General features: G+C 36.0%; 1 protein-coding gene and 1 pseudogene across 1 annotated transcript in view; both read left to right on the top strand.

Moving 5' to 3' along the window:
- LOC128655446 (glutathione S-transferase A4) overlaps positions 1-2,772 on the top strand; it is a 46,561-nt gene extending 43,789 nt beyond the window's left edge. Inside the window, exon 6 of the mRNA XM_053709069.1 lies at positions 2,637-2,772. Coding sequence (XP_053565044.1) covers positions 2,637-2,684 — 48 coding nt within the window. The 3' untranslated portion in view covers positions 2,685-2,772. The remainder of the gene's footprint in view (positions 1-2,636) is intronic.
- A 14,271-nt stretch (positions 2,773-17,043) lies between these two features.
- Positions 17,044-19,097, top strand: LOC128657578 (carboxypeptidase E-like; annotated as a pseudogene).
- The last annotated feature ends 3,536 nt before the right edge of the window (positions 19,098-22,633 follow it).

The following is a 22,633-nucleotide window of genomic DNA, read 5'->3' as shown; positions in this document are numbered from 1 at the left end:
TTTTCCTTCTTGTGCACACGCTTTTTGGACTTTCTTTCGTTGAATTCTCTACATAAGCAACTATAGAATAGTATGTAATACAAAATATTTGTATGTATAGGAAAGTGGACTTTGATACCGTTATTTAAATGATTGGCTACCTGACACATAAAACAGCTTGTTAATAACACAAGGATGGGTTGATTCACATCACATGCTGACCATTATGGTTCTTGCTATCAAAGCTACAGTAACTGTACAACAGCAGTACAATAAGTTTGACTGTTATATTGAGTAAGATCTATAGGCAAAAGACATACATCAAATATTATAGAATTATATGTACTTTCTGTAGTTCAGTGTTATGCAGTCTTTTGTCGTTGAGAATATAGAGCCTGTAACAATAGGAACATGTCTTTTAGCTAACATTATATGAAGGTTTCAGCCTCTTTTACCGCCTTATAATGAAGATGCAAAAACAGGGAACTTAACAATAACTTTAACTTTTAGGGGACCTTGAATCCAGCTCATAGTCCAAGAAGGGTGGATCTGTCCCTCAAGGGGAGAGAAGATGGCTCTAGCCTACTCCTATTTTCTGACCTTTGTAGAGGCAGGGAGACTGGTACCCTTAGTCCAGCTGCTTTGGTCCAAAAAAATCTGGAGGCAAGGATTTCCAGGTAGGGGGTCTCTAGCTTAGGCCAGGGATTATTGGAGGCTAAGCCTAGGGTAAGTAATGGCTTGAACACCTGGTAGTGTGGGACTGGACATTGGGTTATCACGTTACTGCAATCTTTTTGCATTGCACATGGGTTGCCATCTATGGTGTTCAGTGATTGCAGTTGCAAGCCTTCTCACTGTTTGTAAAACCAGTGCAGTCGAATCTCTGCTGCAGTCGCCAATTGAGTGGGGCTTTCCAGGGATAAGCGTCATGTAAGGGCTCTGATGTCCAGCTTTTGGCGCTATCTGTATCTATCCTTAGGTTTTCCCTCCATAGGGTGACTCTTCTGTTATGTTCGTAGGGGGAATCCGCAGTTGTAACAAGAGTAATCCCTAATACCTCAGGTTCCCCTAGCCTTTGTGTAGCCTCGAGCAATTGGCATTCGGCGAGGCATTGTTTCTATTAGAGTTCTGACCTGCTGTGACTCTAGCTGCTGAAGGGAAAGTCTCTTAAACAGTTGCAGAACTTTTTTCCCCAGCCACCATATTCCCTTTTGGATTGCACAGAGCCAAACGCAATCAATCCGAAGTAGCTCAATCGATTTGTCTCAAGGAAGCAGGGTTGGGGTATATTCGGCCACTTAGGCACTGGGTGCTGCAGTGTTCACTATATCAGCCTTTGAGATCTTATTAGCCATAGTAGTAGGTGGTGATTCAAAACGCATAGATCAGGGTAAAATTCACACCACTTAGGCTGAAGTCTTATTGGAATTTTAACAGGGCTCCAAACTATTAATTTACCCCCATTAGCGGATATTGGTAGCTGGAGCTCAGTCAGTGTGCGTCCGACCACTTTGGTAGTCCGGCTCAACCCCCTGAATGTGTGTGGTGTGTGTGTGTGTGTATATCTATATATCTATCTCTCAAAGGCAAAGTGCACTCCAGAATCCTTTTAATAAAGCCTTGGGTGCAGCAAAAGATAAAACACAATATGGTAAAAAAGCACACTCCAAAGGTCTTGGCATAGATCTCACTTTAATGTACATTAAAGTGAGATCTATGCCAAGACCTTTGGAGTGTGCTTTTTTACCATATATTATTTATATATTGTATGTATGCTAGTGTGTGTGTGTGTGTATATGTATGTGGTGTGTGTGTGTGTTGTGTGTGTAGTATGTGTGTGTGTGTGTGTGTGTGTGTATGTAATATATATATATATATATATATATATATAAATATATATATAAATATATATATAGTATATATATATATATATATATATATATATATATATATATATATATATAATATTTATATTATTTTAAGGCAAATTTTGGTGTCAACTTTTATTAATTAAATATTAGCTCTTTATCTTCTGGTAAATTTTTTTTATAAATCTCACTCATTAATGAAAAACAGGACCCATATAGTACCTTATTCATACCTCTCCGAAATATTGTGTCTCTTTTTAGTTGAGGAGAAGATACATGTTACTGCCTCTTCTAGGTCTTTTAATGCAATTAATAACTTGAAACTAAATAACACGTTATGTCCTCTTCGCAAATATTATGAATATGCAGCCCAAATATATACATAGTTTGCTGTTTTTATGTTGTCTGTTTTGTTTATCTGATAATTTCTAAATAGTATTATGTTCTTTAGCATCTACAGCAAGATGTCAGCCATTATGTTTCTTGACTGCTGCAATAGTTCTACTGTTTCTTAAGTTAAAGCAAAGAATACCACTATGAGTGCTTTATGATATAGAAAAGGAATTATTTGTATTATTAGTGCAGGGACTTTAACTTAAATAGGGCATTATTGATGATGCTTTAGTTACTGTAATGAAGCAGTTGGCTATTAACATTTACAGTTACCAAACATACTACTAAACATCTGAGTGGGTGTAGATGTGTGAGAAAGGAATCCTCATTGCTTTATAGATGAACCTTATTGTGATTATTATTATTATTATTCAATTTTTTTATTCTTTTTTTAAGGCTTTAAAGGAACATGGTCAACACTACCTGGTCGGGAAACAATCTTAGTTGGGCTGATATCCAGCTTCTGGAAGCCATTTTTGATGGTAGAAGAGCTACATGATGACATCTTATCTGGGTTTCCCTCACCTTCAGGTTAATATAGGGAACTCAATTTCACTGCATAAACATCAGAGAGCTAGTGTGTCTAGATTTGTGTTGTGTGTGTGTGTTGTTGTGTTTTTTTTTTTTTTTTAATAAACCTTTCTGCTCCTCTTTTAAAAGACCACTTAATACATTGGAATGAAATCATTGACAAATACACAATAAAAGATAATGCAATATGTTGTATATTATGTAACGATATTGCTTATATTTAACTCAGCAGTAACCTCCAACGTAATTATTATTAATGGAATTATGAATATTAATAATTAATAACAATAATATTATTGTCAGCAATATCTCCAATTAATATAGTAGAATCTGATCAATACACTACCAGTGAAATGTTATATAATCTCTGTAGTGTATTCCAAAATAATACTATTGAGATATCTAGAAATTAATGACAATAAAATTATTATTAAATATTAATATTTAATCCCAAGTTAAAATAGTTCCTAAATTCTGATCTAGTATATTTTTTTTAGAAACACAGTGATTATATTTATGCAGTAGACATAATATCATTTATAAACAGATATATATTGCTTGATCATTACAATAGTAAAATAATTTAACAAGCTATAGAAATCTTTAGATCAATTAAATTGTTTGTTATTCTGGATATATCCACAATATTATTTATAAATTAACCTTACTCAAAATTAATCAACTATATTAAAATCTTACTAGAACAATTTATAATTAGCCAGTAGCATCAATTCATGTCACAATATGGATTACTAACTTAACAACACTTGGTTAGCAAATATGAGCAATATATTACAGTACAAATCTTACCAAACCTCAATAAATCTAATAAAATTTCCAAGCGATATAATTCAACTATCTAGGCCAAAATAATCTTATGTAAGTTCAATTAATCAACCAGAGAGATTTATACAATTCCCATCAATATACTATCAATACAATAGCAATAAATTATCATCAAGCCAATTTAAATACAGTTTCTAAGAGATATAACAGTAACTAAAAAGTAACTTATAAAATATAAAATACAAAACCCTTTTCTTTATAGTAGACTCACTCAATGCTGATATAATTATATATAGAATACCCTGATCTATTTAATATTAGATTATAAACATAAAATACACTTTTAGACCGCAAGTTCCCGGTATTGCACTATTTCTATAAAGAATAGCTTTGCAAAAGTCTATTAAAAATATTCAATCCATGTTATACAATACCAGTTAGACAATTTTTAAGAGTTTCAGTCCAGAGTTTCTCTCAAAGTCATATAAGGAGGTATCCGCAATTTAGGAACTGAACCAGTGTGGACTCCTTGCACACATGCCCTAGAGATATGCAACTGCACCTCACTGACGAGGCTCAAGAGAGGCCGAAACGTATGTCTGGGGTTTGTTGTTTGTCTTGTTCAGAGAAGAATTGCCTGGTATTTTGGTGCTGGACTGTCATTGGGCAGGATCAGACTGATATGCTACAGGATATTTTTTCTCTGTGAAAAGGCATAGTGTGCAAAAAGAGACTGCACCCTGAGTGGCACTGGCCTTGTGGACAAGCACACAAGTTTTTCTAGCTATTGTTCTGTCTCAGTGAGTGCGTCTCTCTATTTTCTTGATTTTATAGAACTGAATTCAGCCCAATAATCTCTTTTCCACAAAGAGGGTTCCAGCAAATGTTTGTCTCACAAAGACTGTGTCACACACTAGCTGTCTTTGAGTAAAAAAGGCAGCAAAACAGGTTTGCAACAAGACAGCAAAGAAGGCCAATTTTCCATGTGTAGAGAGTTGGTCAGTGACAAGACTCCTCCTCCATTACTAGAATCATTCAATTAGGGAAGCTCTGGGTGTGAACTTAGCTCTCTTTGGCCATTCACTTTTTGGTATCTGGCAACTTAATTAAGCTATCAAGCACCTCTGGCTGCATTACTTGGCTCGGCCACTGGGGGCACAGGATCTTGAAGGAGAAATTTAATTAGTACAATATTAAATGTGTTTTTTTCCAAATACAGGAATGCAATTTCCTTTTTATATTTTCATAAAGTGTCTATTCAAATACACCTATGGTTTCATAGTTTTATAAAATATTGGGTCAAAGTTATATGGTCCATCTAATTTACTGAATATATACATTCATATATTTAATACCAGACCGCCCACCTGTAGGCGTATCAAAACAACGTAGAGTTTTGACAAGTTCTACGTGTCACACTGACACTAATAGGCACACACACCATAATCATACTGTATGAGCTCAACTGTACATTGCTGTCATCTCACAAAGAGCGGGCTCCATATATTAAAAGAAAAACTGCGTAAGCAATAGTTACAAAAGGTGCTCCACTATCGGACCGGCACTTGATCTCATCATGATACGGTCCCCCTCCAGCCATCTAAAAACAAACAAAGGTGCTTAACCAAATACCTAAAACGTACATATTGTTGTAATCCATCACGTTGCATAAACTAAACATATGTAGCCTCACCTCTTGTTCCCAAAACACCAAAGCAAAAAAATTAAAGCAAAAAAATATAATAAAAACAAAAAAGCATCCATTATCAACACACAATGAATGACACCCCAAATTTTCAGTATGCTTCCACCTACCCCTATGTAAATATACAAAAAAATTTTAAAGTGAAATCCATAATAATTCATACTATTCCCTAAGCTAAATAAATGGAGTCTCAGCTCCTATTGTAGATAATAGTTACAAAATGAGAAGCCAAAATAAAAAATCGAATCAGAAAAAATCAAATTTCCATCAATCATCTCATAATATAAATCCAGATACATCTATATGACAACAAATTCTACTTGTGGTACTGAATGTCGGTACGGAATGAGAAAGACCCCCCAAAAAACAAAAACAACACGGGGTGTCAAAAGAAGTGTACAGGTGAATAAATAATACAAAAATTTAAATAAAATTAAAACAATAAGACCATGTAATGGACAAGGTAAAAACAACATAATGAACAGAGTGCCATCTATGAATATCTCATAGAGGCAATATAGGACAGAGATGACAGATAATTAGACCTTATCATCTGTGATTATACGCTCATAATTCAATCCCAATGTAATTAATGTACCACATGAGGAAATAAAACATATTACCAGAATAAAAGAAAAAAGAGGGGAAGAGAAAGAAGAAAAATCAGAAAGAAAAAGTAGAAAAGAAAACAAGAAAGAAGAAAACTGAAGAATAAAGAGAAAAAGAGGAAAAAGGGACCTCTTTTTTCTTTTATTCTGGTAATATGTTTTATTTCCTCATGTGGTACATTAATTACATTGGGATTGAATTATGAGCGTATAATCACAGATGATAAGGTCTAATTATCTGTCATCTCTTTCCTATATTGCCTCTATGAGATATTCATAGGTGGCACTCTGTTCATTATGTTGTTTTTACCTTGTCAATTACATGGTCTTATTGTTTTAATTTTATTTTAATTTTTGTATTATTTATTCACCTGTACACTTCTTTAGACACCCCGTGTTGTTTTTGTTTTTTGGGGGGTCTTTCTCATTCCGTACCGACATTCAGTACCACAAGTAGAATTTGTTGTCATATAGATGTATCTGGATTTATATTATGAGATGATTGATGGAAATTTGATTTTTTCTGATTCGATTTTTTATTTTGGCTTCTCATTTTTTAACTATTATCTACAATAGGAGCTGAGACTCCATTTATTTAGCTTAGGGAATAGTATGAATTATTATGGATTACACTTTAATTTTTTTTTGTATATTTACATAGGGGTAGGTGGAAGCATACTGAAAATTTGGGGTGTCATTCATTGTGTGTTGATAATGGATGCTTTTTTGTTTTTATTATATTTTTTTGCTTTAATTTTTTTGCTTTGGTGTTTTGGGAACAAGAGGTGAGGCTACATATGTTTAGTTTATGCAACGTGATGGATTACAACAATATGTACGTTTTAGGTATTTGGTTAAGCACCTTTGTTTGTTTTTAGATGGCTGGAGGGGGACCGTATCATGATGAGATCAAGTGCCGGTCCGATAGTGGAGCACCTTTTGTAACTATTGCTTACGCAGTTTTTCTTTTAATATATGGAGCCCGCTCTTTGTGAGATGACAGCAATGTACAGTTGAGCTCATACAGTATGATTATGGTGTGTGTGCCTATTAGTGTCAGTGTGACACGTAGAACTTGTCAAAACTCTACGTTGTTTTGATATGCCTACAGGTGGGCGGTCCAATCCATGATTGGATATATCTCGGCACTTTGTTTACCTTTGTGACGAGTGCCGTTGCAGAGTGATTATGTGCGGCACAAACAGGGCTTATTTATTTATTTATTTATTCCTTATTGCATATTGACGACTCTGAGGTTATGCGATATTGATTATCCGTTTTCTAGTATCGCTTGGGGTAGCTGATCTGATGCGTATATAGATCAGCTTTGGCTATTGATGAGTGTTAAACATAAGTGATCTATAAGTTGTCATACATATGCAGCGATCTAAGCGAATGTTTATTTGGGTTTTACAAATGTGACATTTCAGTTTTGAGGTGGTATGCGTCCCTAGTGACAGGTGGGCGTTGTTTGAGATCATACAACAATGACGTATTGAGCCTTGGGTGCCAGGACGCTGCTGATTGGTGGAATTACGATCCCCAGGAGCCAGGGCGATGCTGATTGGTTGAATCACGATCCCCATTCTCACTGTTTATTTGCGGTTTGTCTGTATATTTACGCAATTTTTTAGCTGATGTTTATGTCAGGTTGCAATGAGATTACCCCTCTTTATTGACAATACGGGGTTCCATGCTTAAAATGTTTTATTACTATTCACTTGATTCACTGTATATATCACTGTATATATTGGTAGTTTTCTATCATTGATAGCTATTGGTCACTATGAAAGGTGTGTTATGTATCTTTGGCCATGATTGGTCAATCACTAGGGGAGGGTAATTTGGAGCCTATTTAAGGCCTGTATTTTCACATTGTTAATTTGTCAGAGGAAGGGACTGTTGCTGTCCCGAAACGTCACAATTTTGAATTAAAACTTTTTGTCACAGTTGGAACAGTTCAGTGAGTGCTTCTTTGCTACATTGTATTATTATCCCTATAGCACCCTGACAAGCTGCAAGAGTTGGTGAGAGTGCACTTACACCATTCTTTGTGTATATATATATATATATATATATATATATATATATATATATATATATATATATATATATATATAGTATATAATGTCGCTACTTGTCATGCCTGATGAATCTTTGTGAGTGATCAGCTGTGGGATGAAACACGTGTAGCTGAAAGGACATGCTATCAGCAACTAATAGCGTGCTTATTTTGTTCACCGAGTCAACAAATCTCTCTCTGATGCAAGGGACACTTTACACTGTACTGCACTTTTAAGCTTGAATTCAAGTGCGCTAAGGGACACCAGTCTTGGTTATGCTCAGCGAGACCCCGCCAGTGACATCACGCATTGGAGGCGGGGACACAGAGTCAGTGTGTATTGAGTAATGCCGGTCCTGGCATTTGGGGTAAGCGGAGATTCATTCCAGATACTAAGTCAGAGCTGGTGAGTCCATGTGATGTGTCTGGTCTCTAGTCTAGGAGGACGCCAGCTAACTTTGGTAACTTGTTGCTCTACGGAGGGGAAACCATAATTATGCCCTGTATTGTTACTATGAACTGCAACTTCAGTGGATAAATCTGTTTATATGTTCTGTGGAACAATAGCAGTTATGTTCACACTGTTTTGTTCTCTAAGGGTAGGTGTCCCTTTTTGTATTTGATTGGCTTAATAGGGATTGCAGGATTGGATTTACTTTCTTTCTTATATTACACTTATATTTCTTATATTCCCATACAATTTTCTGTATATAGTATATTAGGGGATGTATTTGAGAACCATATATATTTGGAGATTTAGTAATAATTTACTGAAAATATTAAATTATAAGAACTTCAGAAAATTTAAATAGTATCCTTTCATTAGTATTCTGATATTTATATTGTTACACATCTTAGTTATATTTATATCATACACAGACAAGTGAGTAAAATTTAAGTCTGTTGTGATTAATTATGACAGATATATATTTGATTTAGTATAGATATATTCCATCATCTGAGCACATCTCTCACCAGTGTTTGAGTGCATGGAATCACATCTTTGATAATAGTCATAGTACATCATATATTCTATGTATCCATTGTTTGCCAAACATTTTAAATATAGCAATAATATAGCAATAATATCTCTATCTCCTCTATCATCTCTATCTCCTCTATCATCTCTATCATCTCTATCTCTTCTATCATCTCTATCTCCTCTATCATCTCTATCTCCTCTATCTCCTCTATCATCTCTATCTCCTCTATCATCTCTATCTCCTCTATCATCTCTATCTCCTCTATCATCTCTATCATCTCTATCATATCTATCTCCTCTATCATCTCTATCATCTCTATCATCTCTATCATCTCTATCTCCTCTATCATCTCTATCTCCTCTATCATCTCTATCTCCTCTTTCATCTCTATCATCTCTATCTCCTCTATCATCTCTATGTCCTCTATCACCTCTATCATCTCTATCATCTCTATCTCCTCTATCATCTCTATCTCCTCTATCATCTCTATCATCTCTATCTCCTCTATCATCTCTATCTCCTCTATCATCTCTATCTCCTCTATCTCCTCTATCATCTCTATCTCCTCTATCATCTCTCTCTCTCTATCATCTCTCTCTCTCTAATATAGTATATGTGATATGCATTAGACATATATCCTAGACTTATATTGGTACATTCATACAGTCTGAGGTATATATTAAATATTTGAAAGTTATCTAAACAATGTAAACTTTAAAATTTCAATTCTTCTATGGATTTCATCTTATGCAAGATTAAAGATACTTTATTTTGCTACCTTCAATAGAGACGCAACGTCTGGGTTTTTGTGTTTTGAACCCAGCCTTACATTAACACGCACTGGCATGAGAAATATTTAATTTTGCTTGTCATCCTGTAAATCGTTTCCAAACCGCAAACTTGTGTCTCCCTCATCACAGGGGGCAGTCGCCTAGCTGGGTAAGAGGTATATCAAGGTCATTTAAGTTAAAGATTTTAACCTGATAGAGACCATAGAACAGAGCTTTCCAAACTTTTCATGTTGGTGACCCACTGTTTAGACCTACCTCATTTTGTGACACATTAATTCAGTTGTACTAGCAAACAGGAGGTTAAACTATTTTGTTTTAAGAGATACTGACACATACATAAATGATATAATAACAAAATGTATTTACAAGTAACAGTATGTATGTGCAAGAATTAAAAAAAAGTTTAATAACACTAATAGCTACTTACTATTTTAATGGGATGTATGGGGTTGATGGGTTGAACACAGTTTCGGAATATTTGGTGGAAAGTTAGATAAAGACACTCGCATTACATCATAAAGCATTTTTAGGCTTCCACTTCCTACCCATATATCAAGAGCAGGAGAAGCAATGCACTACTGGGAGCTAGCTGCAAAAAACCCCAACCCTTTGACTTCTGCTCAGCGTTTAAGAAGATTAAGTAGTCTGACTGACTACTGCACGCGCTGCAAACACACCGCTGTCCCACTTACTGACTACACATGCAGTCACGAGCCGATTAAGGAGACTACACGTGCAGTCAGGAGCTAATGTGCCGCCAAAGCCACCAATGGGAATAGTTTCAGTTCCCGCTGAAGGTTAAGATGATCTGTGACCCACTAGGTATCAATCACGTGTCAACCACGTGATATGCGTAGCATGCAGGCAGAAAGTCAGAAACCAAATTTTTTTTTCCAATTCTAAACAATTTGTGTTGAAGCAGGGACACACCTACATACTGCTGCCGACACACTAATGTGTCCCGACACACAGTTTGGAAAGCACTGCCATAGAACAAAGACCCTTTTGAAGTGACCTTCTTACCATTTGGGCAACCATACTTTCTTTCTTTGTATTTTGAGGTCTACTGGCTTGTCAGAACAGGTCTAGTCTGTTCAGGTTTATTGATAGACCTGTATTTTACAATGGTCAAAACATTTTATCCAAGGTTAATATTTCATATATAAATGAATTATTTAACTATATGTGCACATTGTAATAATGGAAGTATACTGGAAAGTTGTTTTAAATTGGATGCTTTCAAATCAAAATTAATGTTTCCTGATTCTGATAGTATAATAATAATAATAATCCAAATATTTTGTCCACCAATTGAAATATTTGGTTAGTAATAGATCTTACTTATGGATATTTTCTGTTGTCACTTTTTCCATGTATTTACTATACCGTGTATAATTGGAAAACAATACATGTTAAACAGCAACTGAACAAAATAAGAGGAGGACATTACCCTCATTGGTTATTCCACATTTAATCTAAATAGACTACAGACATGTTATAAACTAAAGTTGAAAGGTTTTAAACAAAAGGAGAGGCTAGGTCTATGTCTAGAGGCTACGCCCTTATGCTAATTTTTTTTTTGGAAGTAAATTACTACAGGGGAAAAATGGAAGAGGGAAGGGAGAATACTTTTTTTCTAATTTCAATATTTAAAGGGACAGTATACTATAAAATTGTTTTTCCCTTAATGTGTTTCTAATTTATTTTTTTACCAAGTGCAGAGTATAAAATGTATGAGAATTAGCTTTTTTAAGGTATATTTGTGTATATAAAAAAGTTGATTTTGTGTTTTGAGGCCACAACCTAATAAAATGGGTTAAAATTGTTGTAGGTATAATCAGATCTCATACCCCACTGGGAGTGTAATTTCTACTGCTGTCTGTGTTTACATAGCTTGGCCTTAAAGGGACACTGTACCCAAATTTTTTCTTTCGTGATTCAGATAGAGCATGCAATTTTAAGCAACTTTCTAATTTACTCCTATTATCAAATTTTCTTCATTCTCTTGGTATCTTTATTTGAATTGCACAAATGTAAGTTTACATGCCGAGCCCATTTTTGGTGAACAACCTGGGTTGTCCTTGCTGATTGGTCGATAAATTCATCCACCAATAAAAAAGTGCTGTGCAGAGTACTGAAACCAAAAAAAGCTTAGATGCCGCCTTTTTCAAATAAAGATAGCAAGAGAATGAAGAAAAAATGATAATAGGAGCAAATTAGAAAGTTGCTTAAAATTGCATGCTCTTTCTGAATTACAAAAGAAAAAAATTGGGTTCAGTGTCCCTTTAAGGCCAAAAACGTTCAGGTTAGGTGGGGATACTCCAGGCTAAATCAATTATTTCAAATGCCAATATAAGGGTAATGGAAATGCTTGTAAACAATTTAATACACTTCAGCAGATAAAGTGGATAATTGGGAACAAATTAAAGGAGATTTGTTTTTAGTAAACTGTCCCTTTTAAGAAGTAAATACATGATAGCCATAATGATGAATCCCAGAGCAAATATTAGCCTTTTGAACACTATGCACATGCATGTTTTATAAATATTAGTTGTTTAAATATTGAATATCTACGTGTAAATGTTGTTTCTTTTTTTTTTTTTTTTAAACTTTTATTTATAGCAAAGAAGACATATTACAATAATCAAGTATAAAATAGTGCATCACAGTGAACAAATTATTCCATATAAAATTTAAGAGATAACACTCAGTGTCAAGGTAAGGGTAAAAAATCCCCCTTACATTAGGATATGACATAATAAAAGACGATACAGAAAATAGAAAACACGCTAGAATTAGCCATATATATACAGATTCCAGATAACCTACTACGCTTGTGACTTATTTGTAATCGTTCTTCTCCTTTACTTGTTTTTTACAATTAATATCTCTCCCAAACATACAAATAAACAAACAAATAAAACAAACAAAAAAAATAAAATAAATTAAAAATAAAATTATGTACCCAACTCTCTCATCTCCCCGCCCCCCCCAATCACCTCACCCGGCGCCTGTCAACCAATCTCCAGGGAAGTGGCCTGCTAGAATGTTTACCATGACATACTCAGCATCTCTGAAAGGTTTAATCAGTTTTTTTTGGAGTACAAGGGGAAGAGATCTCACAAATGTTTCCCATTTTTTGAAGAATGCAGGCAGATATTTATCTTGTGCATAGAGAATGTTAAATTGCTCAGTTATAAAATGATTGATCATAGCCCTTTTAAATTGTGGCATTGTGGGCGCGGAAGAAGCTTTCCAAAATGTAAAAATAAGATTACGAGCCGTTAGGATTATAGTGTTTATCAAACTATAGTTCTTGGTTATTCCCTGAAATTTCACCAAAAAGAAAATCTCCATTGGAGATCATTTATGATCCAATTTCAGGACTACAGTCATCCAATAGGATATTTTCTTCCAGTATTGGCATATTTTGGGGCAGCTCCATATACAATGAAATAGATCTGCACCTGATGACGAACATCTAGAGCAAAGAACCCTTGTTTTGTACCATTTGGAGAGGGCAGCAGGAGTGAGATAGCTTTTAATACCAATTTTTATCTGTGACTCTCTCCAGGAGGTCGGAACCCAACTAATAGTCTGTTCGTTTATATCTGGGAAGTACGTGCCCCACATTGTAACCATGTCGCTCACCTGCGTCTTTGACGCTTTCTCATTTATGAGAAGATATAATGGGGAAATTATATAGATTCCTGCCGCATACAAGGAAATCTTAGCCTGTAGCTCACCCCGGGACCAGTTATTCCCGTATTTAGAGTGCAACTCTTGAAGATAATGCCTAACTTGGAGATAAGCGTAAAATTTGCGTGGATGTAAGTCAAATTGCGTTGCAATATCTTCAAACAATAGTGGATATCCATCTAAGTCCTGTAATTGGCTCATATTTTGAAGACCCTTTAACGCCCAAACTTTAAATATCTGGTTAGTAAGACCTGGCCCAAACTCGGGATTACCACATATAGTTAAGTATTGCGAGATGTAAGGGGAGCAGTCATTTTCCACACATAACCTCTGCCAGGCCACTATGACGTTCTTAAATGTGGTCAGATAAAATATATTAGAAGGAAGAGAAGTAAGAGGGCAATGTAAAAGCGCCTTCAAGCTAAATGGGGCCACAATTTGATTTTCCCAAATAATTGAGGACATTTGGTCTTTCCCAGTTAACCAGTCTAAAGCAAATCTGGCTATAATGTCCAGATTATACGTTTGAATGTTAGGGAAAGCAAGGCCTGCTGACAGCTTGGAATTCATAAGTCTATGGGGCGCAATGCGTGGTCTCTTTCCGTTCCATAAAAATTGGGAACATGCCCTGTTATACATGATATCTTTTTTATGTAAAAAACACGGGATATTCTGAAATATATAGAGAAGTTTTGGGAAGAGGACTGATTTAATTAAAGTCACGAAAGCCGTTAATGATATAGGCAACGAGGTCCACTCCTCTAGTTTTCTTTTACAGTAATCCAAGCCCGGCCTATAATTTATCTTGTACCATTCTTCTGGGTTTCTAGATAGACAGAGACCAAGATAGGTAATCCGGGAAACCTCAAGAAAGGGATGATTGCAATAATAGGGGGTTTTTCTATATAGCCACATTAATTCTGATTTTGAGATGTTTATCTTAAATCCAGAAATCTCCCTGAATTCTTGAGTAATCGCTTGAAAAATAGGTAAAGTAACTTTAAGATTAGAGAGTAATATTAAAAGATCATCCGCATATAGAAGCAACACTAGCTTTTCATCTGCCAATAAGATCCCATCCAATTCCTGTCTTAGTCGAATGGCAAGAGGTTCTACGCTCAGGTTAAATAGGAAAGGGGAAAGAGGGCATCCTTGTCTGGTCCCTCTAAATAGATCAAACCGATGGGTAGATGTATTATTTATGATGACCGCCGAGGAAGGAGTACTATAGATTAGCCGAATGTAATTAGTAAAGTATTCAGGGAATCCGAACCGATCTAGAGCAGAGAACAAATGGTCCCAGCCAACGCGGTCAAACGCTTTCTCTGCGTCGATCGTTAGAATTGCCTTATCTTCAGTTTCAAGTGCCCTAAAAGACTTGTATCTGTTCCAAAAAGATTCAATCAGGATTAATAATTTCCTCGTATTTCTCACGGGGTTCTGGCCCGACATAAAACCGGATTGATTCTCATGGATTAAGTCTGTGCTTTGGGAGTATGTGTACGTAAGGACTAAGGGAAACTTGTATTAGCTGTTTGTCGGGTGTTGACGTTACACGCCGACCGGGAAATCTGCTGCTGCTTCTCCAAGTGTCCTTAGACCACAGAAGTACTCAGCGATATTGCCATTTTGAGAAAAGAAACCTTTCAGTGCATGTTTATATGCCTATATTGTGAGTATTTTGGCATATATATTTTTATTGTTAATAAAGTGCTCGTTCACACAATATTGCACTATTGGAGTCCACCTTTTTGTATTCACAGAATGCGCTGTTTTTTGTGGGATTGGTGTATTGGTATCCTTGTTGAAAAACATATACATGTTGGTAAAAGAACATACCCTGTGACAGAATATTAGTAATGTTACTCTATATGGCTGTTTCTCTTGGTTTGTCTAGTGAATAATACAAGGGAACAAACAAAGGAATGGTGTGAATTTTCAGTAAATAACCATTGTTTCCAAACCAAATGCATAAGAATAGCTATTTGTTTATGGTACTGACCTTAGACAATTGTAGTTTTACCTTGTTGCTATTGGATTTATTTATATTAGTCACCATTTGTTAAACATGTAGCCAGAAATAATCAGTATTACTTAGAGCATAGCTAGGATCCATAGTTCCCTAATAGGTCATCAAGCAAATACTCTGCCTGTAAGCACAGCCCTCAGGGTCATGGGGTGTCTGTACTTTTCAGCTCAAGTCAACATGAAGTATGTATTTATGTGGTGCTGAGTGTCCTGGAGATTTTGGGAAATGAGTACCTAGTATATGACTAATATACCCCACTATTACCTGAATACTATGTCCCTATAATTGTGTAAGAGAAGAAGTTTTGTTGTTGTTATGTGTTTAGAGTGAACTAGTATATTAGGTTTTACAAAGTAGAAAGAATGTGAATAAGTTAATTTGTGTTGCCATCTGAACCACAAATATAAGTCTTTTTCTTTCTCCAATATTTCTAGGCTTTCAAACAAAGAATAAGCCAGATCCCAACAATTAAGAAATTTCTGCAGCCTGGCAGTCAAAGGAAACCTAGACCAGTTGAAGCTTATGTAAAAACTGTGAATACTGTTCTGAAGAGGTAATGACATCTTGATATGATTTCATTGAGGATAAATCCCAAAAAATACATTTACAATAAGAATTAGAAGTGACTGTGTTTGTATCTTGTTTACAGTATTGAATAAACATTGTTTAGTAATGTCCTTTTCAGTTTTGTGTATTCATTTATGTGTTTGTTTTAAATGGAATAGGTCAAAACTTAAATATGCATGAGTGCATTTCAATTTTGAGTGGGAGCATTTTTGCGATATCCATAAAAATGATTCTTGTAAAAACTATTGTCATTTCAGTGGCATGCATACCTTATGAGTGACAATAAACTGAAAATAATCACCTTTAACAATGAGTACTGACTAAAAGAGTACACCACTGTGCGTTAATCAAACACTATGTGTTGGCAATAAAGATGAAAGAAAGGATATAGTTCTAGTTATGTGTATGTCCCTTTAAGGTCTTCAGATTTCCACAGGATGCAATTGCCTAAAATATAAAATATAGTGAAGTTCTGTGGTAAAAAACTGGATACAATAGTACTGCAGGACTAAACTCACATACTGAAGAGCTAATGAGTGGGCTCTCAGTAAAATGTGACCTATGCTGTCACACTCCTCCACTGGCAAAAACAGATAACACAAGACCACAGGATCCAAGATAAAATATTTATTTTAAAAACTTAATAATGGGACAATTCCAATTATCCTAGCTTTAGTGTAGGTATAATCTAGATTTTATTAGACACAGAGACAAATATTTTGCTTATCTTTCAGTTAACTGCTCTGACAGCTTTTAAAGGTATATACATATTTATAACATCAATAAAGGTTTAACGCAGAAAAACATGTGTAAAACAAAAGAACCAATGGAAAAAGGCTAAAGATGTTGAGAGCAACCAATCAGAATAGTCATATCCCTCATATACAGTCCAGAGTGCAGCAATACCTCCTCTTTCTTGTTTAATTTTAAGAGATAAGGAGGAGGGCACTGAGGGAAGAAAAGTGAGGGAGAAACACACCAAAACCACAGGATTAATAAAGTCCAAAAACAGATGAACAAGAAAGTCTTCAAATAGAGATGGATGCCTTCTCTTGAGCAGGAGGAAAAGACTCTTGAGGAAGAAAGCTGGAACAAAGAAACTTCTGAGAAGACGCCTCTTGTTGTAGGAAGTTTGAAGAAGTTGTAGATCAGTTGAAAGAGGCGTTGTGGTTAATGGGAGCTGCAATAAAAATAAGGTTAGTATAGAACAAAACAAATATACTTAAAGGGATGGGAAAAATAATTATATCAGGGTATGAAAATATTTGTCTCTGTGTCTTTAATAAAATCTAGATTATACTTACACTAAAGCAAGGATAATCAGAATTTTATTACAAGAACAGAGACTCATATTTTGCTATTTTAAAGCAAAATGGATCATGAAATTAAAGATAAGTCTGCATTATTAACAGGTTTTAAATAAAATTGTCTGAAAGTGGAATCAGAGGACCAATCATCAGCATTCAAAATATCTTGTGAGGAAGATTTTAAAAAAGGCTTTGGAAGCAGAAACTCCACAAATTGAATGAGCTGAAAAGGATTGATCCACACCTGCAAGAAGCATCATCCACTTTACCCATCTAGCTATTAATGTGGTAGACAGGTTTAAAGGAACATAAGAAATAAGAAGTTGAGAAAAAGATGAATGACGAAAAGGCTGAGTATGAGACATATATTCTTTTAGACAAAGAACAACACACACATTTGGATGATCAGGAAAATAAGGATGAAAAATAGATTAAGAGCTCATTCAGTGGTTTATTGCCCCTCCAGGTATTGGGCTCTGGGTCTGCCCATTGCTGTGCATATTAAAGAACAGTGATGAAAATGACAGATTTGTGAACATTTCTGATTTATATGAACAAATCCCACAGTAGTATATCTCAAGACCCTACGAGGATGACAATACAGAAAATGCTCTGAACAAATGATTTTAACAGCTCAGCCCATATGTATTTAGGCATCTGTATGACCTATGTCTATCAAGGTGCAGATCTATCCATGTAAGGACAGCAGGTGAAACTGAGTTTAAGTAGTAGAATCACTTGATTTACCTGGCACAGTACCTGTGCAATAACTACCAGAAGGAAAACCAAACCATTATCAACTTAATCTACAGCACACCCATTCACATAATGCCTTTTATGAATCTTGATGGTTTTGAGAAAGCAGCGCAGCAGCCTGGAGACATGAAAGACTGACTTGTTGGCCACAGTAATTTAAAAGTAATTGACCTGAACAGGAACTTTCCTGACCTGGACCGAATTGTTTACATCAGTGAACGGGAAGGAAGATCAAACAACCAAGTCTGTTGATGAGTATCCTAAGCTTGCCCCTGAAACTGTAGCAATAATTGATTGTATTATAGACATCCCCTTTGTCCTATCTGCTAACCTTTATGGAGGAGACCTTGTAGCAAATTATCCCTATGACGAAACCAGAAGTGGCAGTGTTCATGAATACAGTGCATGCCCTGATGACGCCATTTTCCAAAGCTTGGCCTGATCCTACTCATCTCTAAATCCAGCTATGTCTGATGAAAACAGACATCCATGCCGAAAAAATGATGACCATTTTATTGTTGGGACCACATATGGTGCTGCTTGGTATAGTGTCCCAGGAGGTATGTAAGATTTTAATTATTTGAGCAGAAATTATTTTGTGATAACAGTTGAGCTTAGCTGTGACAAATTCCCACCTGAGGAAACCTTAAAGGACTACTGGGAGGATAACAAAAACTCTCTTGTAAACTATATAATGCAGGTACATTGTGATGTAAAAGAATTAATCAAAGTCCACCAGGGATTTCCTATTGCTAATGCTACAATATCTGTTGATGGAATAATTCATGATGTTACCTCGCCTAAATATGGGGATTATTGGAGGTTGCTTTCACCTGGAGATTATAAAATCACTGCATCTGCCCCTGGATATCTAGCAATAACTAAGAAAGTAGCTGTTCCTTTTAGCCCTGCAGTCAAGATTGATTTTGATCTGGAATCTTTATCAGAAAGAAAATAAGAAGAAAAAGAAGAGTTAATTGAATGGTGGAAAATGTCTCGTACATTTCTGAAAAAAATAATAATTCTGATCTAACATTTAATTATATGTTGAGTTTGTTTGCAGTAATGTGGACAAAATAAATATAGGAGTAAGTTTGTGTAAATACTCATATATATACCTGCACACCTATTCCTATAACTGAGAAATTAAGTGTCATTTTGGACAATTAATGTTTTTGTTTTTTTTCTGTAATGGTTTTAATAGCAACCTACACATAATATTACAATGTTCAATAGTAATGCAATAGTTAATGTCAAGCCATTTGTACTTAGTACATTTTCATTTCTAGGGGGAAAAAACAAAGCACAGCTGTTGCCAAAAATAACTTAAGAAGTATTCAATATTGTTTCTACATAAATACTGCTATGTGGGCCTATGAGGATCTATAAATATACGTACTGTATATAAATATATATATTGCTAGTGTATCTATTTGTTATTATGTTCCATGATTGAATGTGAATTGCATTTTACGATTGCCGCCAAATAGTTTTATTTCCTGACGCAAAACACAGTGTGGGGACATTTAAAAAGCTGTAATGTCATTCATGTCATTGATTATAATACTGTCGGACATATGCATAAACAAATTAAGTTAAACGTATGTTGTATGATTTATCTCAATAACTATGAACTTGAACTTAAGCAATTTTGTGTTATCATTAGTACAAATGCACATGTAAAATAAATAATTTAAGGATTAATTTAGTATTTAGAAGACGGAGGTCTTTTGAATGCGAGTAGATTTGAGTAATCTGCAGACTTTATGAAGTTTGCCAATAGGAGAATTATTAAAAAAGGAATGACCAGCCAGGATAACAGAACAAGCTAGGTTAAAAGTCCTATAAGTTAAACCTGAATTGAAAAGAAAAGATAAATATTCTAAAATTGTATTTAAAGGGGCTGAAAAGGGATCCAAGTCCCTTCAAATACACAAGCCTGACCATTTAGACCAGGCTGCAAGATAAGATAGTTTGATTCAGGGAGCCCATGAGTCTTGTAATAAGGATCTAGCCCTTTCAGAAAGGCTTTCAAGAGACCAAATTCCCCTGAAAGCATCCAGGCTACAAGTGTTAGGGATCCTTACTCTATGAAGGGATGAGGATTGCCTAGGGGATCTGAGAGAAAATGAGGAAGATGTGGAAGGAGAAGGGGAGGAAGGAAGGATAGCTCTAGGAGAAAAGGGTACCAGGGTTGTGTTGGCCAAAGGGGAGAGATGAGGAGAAGGGATATTTGATTCCTGCTTCAGGATATCATTGAGAAGGGGGGAAAGGCATAGGATCCAGAGGGGGGCCACAGTTGTAAGGAAGGCATTTACTGCTGAGGATTCTGGGTCTGGTCTCCAACTGAAAAATGGTTTCTCTTGTTAAGTGTATCCAGTCCATGGATCATCCATTACTTGTGGGATATTCTCCTTCCCAACAGGAAGTTGCAAGAGGATCACCCACAGCAGAGCTGCTATATAGCTCCTCCCCTCACTGCCATATCCAGTCATTCTCTTGCAACTCTCAACAAAGATGGACGTAGTAAGAGGAGAGTGGTGTATTATAGTTAGTTTTTTAACTTCAATCAAAAGTTTGTTATTTTTAAATGGTACCGGAGTGTACTGTTTCATCTCAGGCAGCATTAGAAGAAGAATCTGAATGTGATTTCTATGATCTTAGCAGAAGTAACTAAGATCCACTGCCGTTCTCACATATTCTGAGGAGTGAGGTAACTTCAGAGGGGGAATGGCGTGCAGGTTTTCCTGCAATAAGGTATGTGCAGTTAACATATTTCTAGGGATGGAATTTGCTAGAAAAATGCTGCTGATACCGGATTAATGTAAGTTAAGCCTTAAATGCAGTGATAGCGACTGGTATCAGGCTTATTAACAGCGATACATACTCTTATAAAAGTGTAATATAAAACGTTTGCTGGCATGTTAATCGTTTTTATATATATTTGGTGACAAAACTTATTGGGGCCTAGTTTTTTTCCACATGGCTGGCTTGATTTTTGCCTAGAAACAGTTTCCTGAGGCTTTCCACTGTTGTAATATGAGTGGGAGGGGCCTATTAGAATTACAGACTGAGACACTCAGCTTCCTTCTGCATGATACAGGACATCTCTGAAGGGCTCAAAAGGCTTCAAAGTTGTGTTTGAGAAGGGTAACAACCACAGTAGACTGTGGCAGTTGTTGTGACTGTGTTTAAAAAACGTTTTTTGTCATTTATTATTCCGGTTTTGGTATTAAGGGGTTAATCATCCATTTGCAAGTGGGTTCAATGCTCTGCTGACTTGTTACATACACTGTAAAAATTTCGTTAGTGTAACTGCCTTTTTTCACTGTTATTTCAAATTTTGTCAAAATTTGTTTCTCTTAAAGGCACAGTAACGTTTTTTATATTGCTTGTTAACTTGCTTTAAAGTGTTTTCCAAGCTTGCTAGTCTCATTGCTAGTCTGTACAAACATGTCTGAAACAGAGGATACTTGTTCATTATGTTTAAAAGCCATGGTGGAGCCCCATAGGAGAATGTGCACTAAATGTATTGATTTCACCTTAAACATTAAAGATCAGTCTTTATCTATAAAAGAATTGTCACCAGAGGGGTCTGTCGAGGGGGAAGTTATGCCGACTAACTCTCCCCACGTGTCGGACCCTTCGCCTCCTGCTCAAGGGACGCACGTTAATATGGCGCCAAGTACATCAGGGACGCCCATAGCGATTACTTTGCAGGACATGGCTGCAATCATGAATAATACCCTGTCAGAGGTATTAGCCAGATTGCCTGAATTGAGAGGCAAGCGCGATAGCTCTGGGGTTAGACGAGATACAGAGCGCGTAGATGCTGTAAGAGCCATGTCTGATACTGCGTCACAATATGCAGAACCTGAGGACGGAGAGCTTCAGTCTGTGGGTGACGTCTCTGAATCGGGGAGACCTGATTCAGAGATTTCTAATTTTAAATTTAAGCTTGAGAACCTCCGTGTATTGCTTGGGGAGGTATAAGCTGCTCTGAATGACTGTGACACAATTGCAGTGCCAGAGAAATTGTGTAGGCTGGATAAATACTATGCAGTGCCGGTGAGTACTGATGTTTTTCCAATACCTAAAAGGCTTACAGAAATTATTAGTAGGGAGTGGGATAGGCCCGGTGTGCCCTTTTCCCCACCTCCTATATTTAGAAAAATGTTTCCAATAGATGCCACTACATGGGACTTATGGCAGACAGTCCCTAAGGTGGAGGGAGCAGTTTCTACTTTAGCGAAGCGTACCACTATCCTGGTTGAGGACAGTTGTGATTTTTCAGATCCAATGGATAAAAAATTAGAGGGTTACCTTAAGAAAATGTTTATTCAACAAGGTTTTATTTTACAGCCCCTTGCATGCATTGCGCCTGTCACTGCTGCAGCGGCATTATGGTTTGAGGCCCTGGAAGAGGCCATCCATACAGCTCCATTGACTGAAATTGTTGACAAGCTTAGAACTCTTAAGCTAGCTAACTCATTTGTTTTTTATGCCATTGTTCATTTGACTAAACTAACGGCTAAGAATTCCGGATTCGCCATCCAGGCGCGTAGGGCG

This window comes from Bombina bombina, chromosome 4 (genome assembly GCF_027579735.1).
Source record: "Bombina bombina isolate aBomBom1 chromosome 4, aBomBom1.pri, whole genome shotgun sequence".
Lineage (NCBI taxonomy): Eukaryota > Metazoa > Chordata > Amphibia > Anura > Bombinatoridae > Bombina > Bombina bombina.
This window is presented reverse-complemented; position numbering and strand designations above follow the sequence as displayed.